Source organism: Tupaia chinensis, unplaced genomic scaffold, assembly GCF_000334495.1.
Source record: "Tupaia chinensis unplaced genomic scaffold, TupChi_1.0 Scaffold000178_1, whole genome shotgun sequence".
In the NCBI taxonomy this organism is placed as follows: Eukaryota; Metazoa; Chordata; class Mammalia; order Scandentia; family Tupaiidae; genus Tupaia; species Tupaia belangeri.
Genome location: NW_006159653.1, coordinates 1,867,739 through 1,873,963, shown reverse-complemented (window position 1 = coordinate 1,873,963; position 6,225 = coordinate 1,867,739). Strand labels below are relative to the sequence as shown.

General features: G+C 59.8%; 1 protein-coding gene across 1 annotated transcript in view; it reads right to left on the bottom strand.

Annotated features, from left to right (window-relative positions):
* TSC2 (TSC complex subunit 2) overlaps nt 1-6,225 on the bottom strand; it is a gene marked incomplete in the record, with an annotated part of 41,534 nt that overhangs the window by 30,340 nt on the left and 4,969 nt on the right. The window contains 8 exon segments of the mRNA XM_027770987.1: nt 123-226; nt 706-843; nt 1,581-1,724; nt 2,194-2,320; nt 3,295-3,368; nt 3,665-3,790; nt 4,091-4,139; nt 4,527-4,644. Coding sequence (XP_027626788.1) covers nt 123-226; nt 706-843; nt 1,581-1,724; nt 2,194-2,320; nt 3,295-3,368; nt 3,665-3,790; nt 4,091-4,139; nt 4,527-4,644 — 880 coding nt within the window.

Genomic DNA, 6,225 nt, shown 5'->3' with positions numbered 1-6,225 from the left:
TGGGGAGGAGCGCCCCCGCCTCGTCAGAGGACCCTCCAGCAAACAAACCCTCCCGGCTCAGCAAGGGAGTCTCGAAACCGGGATGAGAGCCCCGGTCGTCGGCCGAGGGCCCGAGGACACACCTGAAGAACCTCTCCATCAGCGACTGCAGGCTCTGGATCCAGCCGTCCTTGGCCGGGTGAATGGACTGGGCTCGGTAGGATACCAAGTTCAAGAGGGAGGACTCCTGCGACAGGAGGAGCCCATGTCTGTGAGCTGCTCCAGCCTTGGGGAGGCCACACTGACAGGCCACCAGCTGCCTCTCGGGAGGACTCTGCTCAGTGAGCAGCCTCCTTGGGGTGCAGGTGGAGAGTCCCAAGGGACAGAGGTGCTGCTGGCTGAGGGGAAAGTCACATGAAGGCCCATGGGAGCCTTGGCTTGGTCAAGCTAAGCGCTCCTGGCAAAGCGCTGTGACTCCCAAGAGCACCGAGGCCCGGGGCTCCACTCAGCAAAGGCAGAGAGGCAGAAGCCAGCCCTCCCTCTCCAGGGCTTGCTCGCACTCTCCCACAGAGCCACGGCCCTTGCCGGCCGCCCGGCAAACTGCCCTGACGAGCCCCGCCCCAGGCATGCAGGAGCCTGTTCGGAAACCCGCCCAGCACGTGGCACCTCGGCTCTGGGCGGGGCCCCCACACCCTGACCAAAGCACCCCGGCTGCAGGGGTCTTACCGGCCTCTGGCCCGCACACTTCTCCACCAGCTCGAAGTACCTCTCCTGCGAGCCGTGGAACTCGTTCTGGTCACACAGCTCCTCCACCGTGGTCAGCAGGTCGTGAACGATGGCCCTGAGCTCCGGGCTGTCTAGACACTGCAGCCCGACATGGGTCCACCAAGGCTGGCTCAGGGTCAGCCATTCCCTGACACCCCTCAGGTCTCCCACAGCAGCAGCTCTCCTGCCTGGTCCCCACCCTGGCGTCCTATCGTGCCCCAACAGCCAGACCTCAGGGACAGAGCCACAACACACGCAAGCTCTCCCACTGCCAACTCTAGCATTTCTGGAGGCCTGGGGTGTGGCCTCCCACCCCACCACGTCAGGCTTAAATGCCGCCTGACCAGCCAGTCACTGGCTGTGGTCTGGCCAGCACCGGCCTAAGGGGATGAAACCGCAGTCTCCACTGAGTCCTAGCCCTGCTTTCCGCTGGGCTGCCACCTGTACACCACCTGCCGTGGCCCCAACTGGACACTGGCCTGGCCTTCGTCCAGCCCACCTAAGCAGCGTGGGCATGTGCCCAGGGCATCCTGAGTACTGCAGTCAACAGGCCTGACCAACCCTGTCCTCCAGAACCACACCTCAGTCACGGCTAGCATCCCAAATGCTCTGGGAATGGTCACAGGCACTACTCAGGCCAGAGAGGGACCTGCAAGCACCATCCCCTTGAGCAACACGCACCCAGTCTGGCTCCTTCCTGCCCCTCCTGCCTTGGGCTAGAACAGCGCATGTTTGGAACAACAGGTCTGGCTTCAGACTGGGCACGTGGTGCCTGGGCAGCTCTGCAAGCCGGGGAGCTGCCCTCCCCGTCCTCCGGGAGCCGTCCACCCGCTTACCGGGAGCTGCTGCAGCAGCCGCTCCATGATGTTGAGCAGGAGGTCCCATGTCACGGCCTGCAGCTCTTTCCGGTACTTCTTGATGAGCCTGGTGATGGACAGGACGACCTCGTAGGACACCACCTCGTTCGGGCAGGTCATAGCCTAGAACGGGGGACCGGGAGCCCAGGTTAGCACGGCTCAATGAGGGGCAGGGGCCCAACCGTGCCACCCTGGAGCTGCAGAGACCAAGTGAGCCGTGCACGGCACACATAGCACAGGCCCTGGGAACACAGGAGCAGCCTGGGGCATGTTCCCACCTGTGCTGGTGTCCCCGCAGGCAGTCCCCACTGGGCCAGTCACTCTAACTGCGCTCGCAAGGGCACCGCCTGCCGCCCCCGTGAGGAGGCAGACACCACGGTCTGAGCTGCCCGCTGTAAGGCGAGGGCTGCCCAGCTCACACGCGGTGCGAGTGCTCTGGATGCCCCGGCACCGTGGAGATGGAACCATCCCCTACAGCAAGAGGGCTGCTCTCTGGGGGGACCGAGCTGCCCCTGCAGCAGAATCCCAGCTGGGCAGCCAAGGGGAGCCCTCTGCTTCCAGCCAGCTCCCTGCAGTGCAGAGACCGCCTCACCTCATAAAACGACGGCAGCACGGACGTGGGCGAGTTCCTGAGCGAGTAGAGCCGGTGGGCCCCCCAGAGCGCCATGCCCACAAAGAACACAGCTCCCCGCAGCAGCGGGGCATCCTCCATGTAGGCTCTGAAAGCACCCCAGGGTGGGCCGTGAGCAGAGCCCAGCCAGGTCTGCCTCAGGCTGCAAGGAGACCGGGCGCTCTGAAGACACCTGGGCTCTGGCAGCCCCGCAGGCCCTACGCTCAAGAAGCAGAACTTAGGTGGGAAGGGCGATGGGATGGGCAGAGGCACAGGGGTCATTCAACACCCAGTCTGGGGCCACACAGTGGGTCACCAGATGCCAGGGACAGCACAAAGAATGAGGCGGCCTGCAGGCCCCAATGCTCAGACTAAAGACAGAGGCCACTGAGGCTCCTGAGCAATGCCAGCTGTCCACCTCGGGTGACATGAGACAGAGCTGGGACTGGAGACCACGAGGGCAAGGCTACGTGGGAGGTCAGGGGACTGACGGCCATGCGAGGTCTCAGGATGTTCGGAGCAGCTTGGCACAGATGGAAAGGGACTCCAGTAAGAGGCAGCAGCGTGTCTGCAAAGCCTTTACGGTGCAAGGACAGCAAGGGGGGCGTGCAGGGAAGCCAGTGGAGCCGAGGCAGGACCACCCAGGTCAAGTCACGTGGTGGGGAGCTTTGATCTAGGGGAGCTGCATGCACCCGGCTGCAGCCGAAGGGGACCGCTCACATCGATACTTGGGCTACCACCTGCCTCTTGGCAGAGACATGCCCTGGGAGGCCCCAGTGCAGGAAGGAGAGGGACAGCGAGCCGCTCTCAGGAGCAGAAGCAGCAGCGGGGAACGGGCTGGCGAGCAGGTCAGGCTCAAGCTGTCAGTTTAGCCTTGTCATGGATGAATGCGGCCCCGATACCCAGGTGTGGGGAGGGCGTCCTCAGTGCAACCTCAGGTGTTTGGCTTATGGGCAGGAGGGGGACAGGATAAGGAACACATGCATAAGACAGATGCCCAGCTCTTGCAGAAGCTTCTGGAATAATGCCCAAAAGGAATAGGAAATGCCACGCTGGCCCCAGCCCGCTGGCACCCACACTCGCCTGCCCTCCATGATGCGGCACATGTTGTAGATGGCGCTGTGGCCCAGGTGGGTGCCCAGGAGGTTCCGCATGAGCTGGGGACCAAATGCACCTCGTTGGGGCCAGCCAGGCCCAGTCCGGCCCACGCTCCTCCCAGTCCCCGGTCCGTCCGGTCTCCACTGGCTCCTTGCCACCACAGAGGCAGCAGAGTCCTCAGAGCACCCTAACCTCAGCTCGACTGCCTATGGACATGCCACGAGGCTCCCCTCCACAAGCCATCGCCTGTCCCCAACAACTAGGAGTCCACTGGAGACAGACAGCCCTTCTGCAGGGCAAGCGCCTGCTCCAGACATGGTGCCAGGGGCCCACGGGCTGCAGAGGCAGAGCCCACCTTCCAGCAGGGCTCACAGAGCTCCTTGACGTTGACGGTTCGGCAAAGGGTGACAACGAACAGGGGCAGGGTCCCAGCCGGCAGACAGTTGTAGCAAACAACAGCATCCAGCACCTGCAGGGAGACCTGGCAGGGGCGAGGTCACACTGGAATCCGGGAACCCACCCTAGGCACCTCCCAGCCCTCCTTCGGCCAGGTGCCTCTCCCCTGTGCTGAAGCGGCCTCCCGAGGTGCACAGTGAGGGCTGGCAACATCACATGGCCCTTCCGCACTGGGACCCATGACAGAGACCACGCAACTGCCCAACGGAAACTCCTGAGGCTCAGAGAGGCCAGACAGCCAGACAGGGGTGCACAGCACTCGACCACCCAAGCCCCAATCTTATAGAGCAAGGTGGGATGCACAGCCCCGGGGAAGGGCACTGACCTCTATGTCCACAGCTGAGGCAGTCCGGACACATAGCAGGCAGATCATGCTGCGGAGGAAGGACACCCCGTCAGTCCCGGCACCTCCCAGAGGCCAAGCAGCTGCAGTGGGCTTCTGGACTCTCACGCAAGAGGCTTGTCATCCTTGGGATCCCCTCACCCGGCAGACACTCGGCACCTGCTCGGTGCCCACCACTGCCTCAGGGCTGGTGTCTGGCACAAGGCCCTCCCTGTGACCATCACTAAGTGTGTTGAAAGAGAGTGACGAGGGGACTGAAACACCAGATGACAGCAGAGGGGAAGGGGACTACTCCACTTCCTACTTGCCCATGTGGCATGGGTTTACAACAACCCAGCTGAAACCTGGCCACCCCACAGATCTGACCGGCACCCCAACGGCGGGCGGCCAACGGCACAGCACTGCCCCGGCTCCTTACTGAACCATCGGCGCGATGTACTCGTCCAGGTAGCAGCTGTTGAACTTGACCAAGTTGACCAGCACGAGCAGAAACTCCGAGGACAGGCCGACCTCCATCCACTGCAGCACGAACTCGGCTGGGGAGAGGCAGAAGGCTCGCACCTGCTCTTGCCTCTGCCGTGACGACACGCCCAGACCCCACCTGCCCAGGAAGTCCTCAGTGCCCTCACAGCATGGGAAGGCCGAGCGGGGCGGCCGAGGGGCTGCACGGAGGGGTCAGGGCTGAGAAGCGGGTAGGAGCGTGGGTGGGGTTTTGCTTCCGTTTTGTGTTTTAGTCACTGGGCGTGTGCACTTACTGGAGAGAGAGAGACCACCCCCCAGGGTGATGGCCACACTGCAGTCTCTTCTCCAACCTCCTTTGAGATTTTGGGCACACACGTACATGCGCCCAGCATATTTTCTTTCTTTCTTCTTTTAAAGAATTATTTTATCTAATTTTATTATTTTTTTAATAGAAATAGACTGAGAGAGAGAGGGGAAAAGTGAGAAAGCAAGCTGCCAGGTCTAGGACTCAAGCCATGGTCAGCCATGTGGGAGCCCAGTGCTCCAACCACCATGCTGTCCACTGGCCCCATTCTTCTTCAATTGTTTAACTATTTAATTATAAAACATTTGTATACATCTAAATACTCTTTAAAAAGAATTATTTAATTTTAATCGTTGTCATTTTTTTTTTGGAAGTTGATCAGAGAGAGACAATGAAAGAGAAGAAAAGAAAGAAAGCAAGCTCCCAGGCCCAGTACTCAAACCATGGTCAGCCATGTAAGAGTCCAGCTGCCTTGGGGCCAGCAGGTGGCGCGTGGTAGTTAAGGGTGCTGGACTGCCATATGGCCAACTGTGGTTTGAGTCCCAGACCTGGTGGCTTGGTTTCTCTCTTTCTTTCTCTCTCTCTCTCTTTCTTTCTCCCTCCTTCCCTCCCTCCGCCAGTCAAATTAAAATAAATAAAGTTAAGTGAAATAATTCTTAAAAAAGAGTCCAGCTGCCTTCACCACACCACCTGCTGGCCCCTCTCTTATCTCTTTTAAAAATACTTAACAGTTTAGGGACCAGCAGTTAGCGTAATAGCTATGTCGCTGGGACTCCCACGTACTCGACCGTGGTTCACGTCCTGGACCCGGTGGCTTAAAACTCACACCAGGCATGTGTGCGTGCGTGCCCAGGATCCCAAGAGGAGAATGGAGGAGAAGGGATCGCGGCGTGGCCATCCCCCCTGGGGGGGTGATTTCTCGCTTTCTGTCTCTCTGTCTCTCTGTCTGTCTGGCAAGTGCACGGACAGTTGCACGCACCTTATAGTGAAAACCTCTCAAAAAAAAAAAAAAAACTTAACAGTTTAAAAGAAGCTTAGGGGCGAGCAGATGACATAGTGGTTATGTCACTAGACTCCCACCTGGATGACTGCGATTCAAGTCCCAGACCCAGCAGCTTAAAATTCACGCCTGGCATGTGTGTGTGCACGCCTGAGGTCCCAGGAGAAGAGATAGCAGCGTGGCCATCGCCTCAAGGGGTGATTTCTCACCTTCCCTCTCACTGTCTCTGTATGTCTCTCTCTCTCTGGCAAGTGCACATGCCCTAAGGCAAAAACCTTTATTTAAAAAAAGGGGCTGGGGAACCAGCAGTTAGCATAATGGCTATGTCGCTGGACTCCCACATAGTCAACC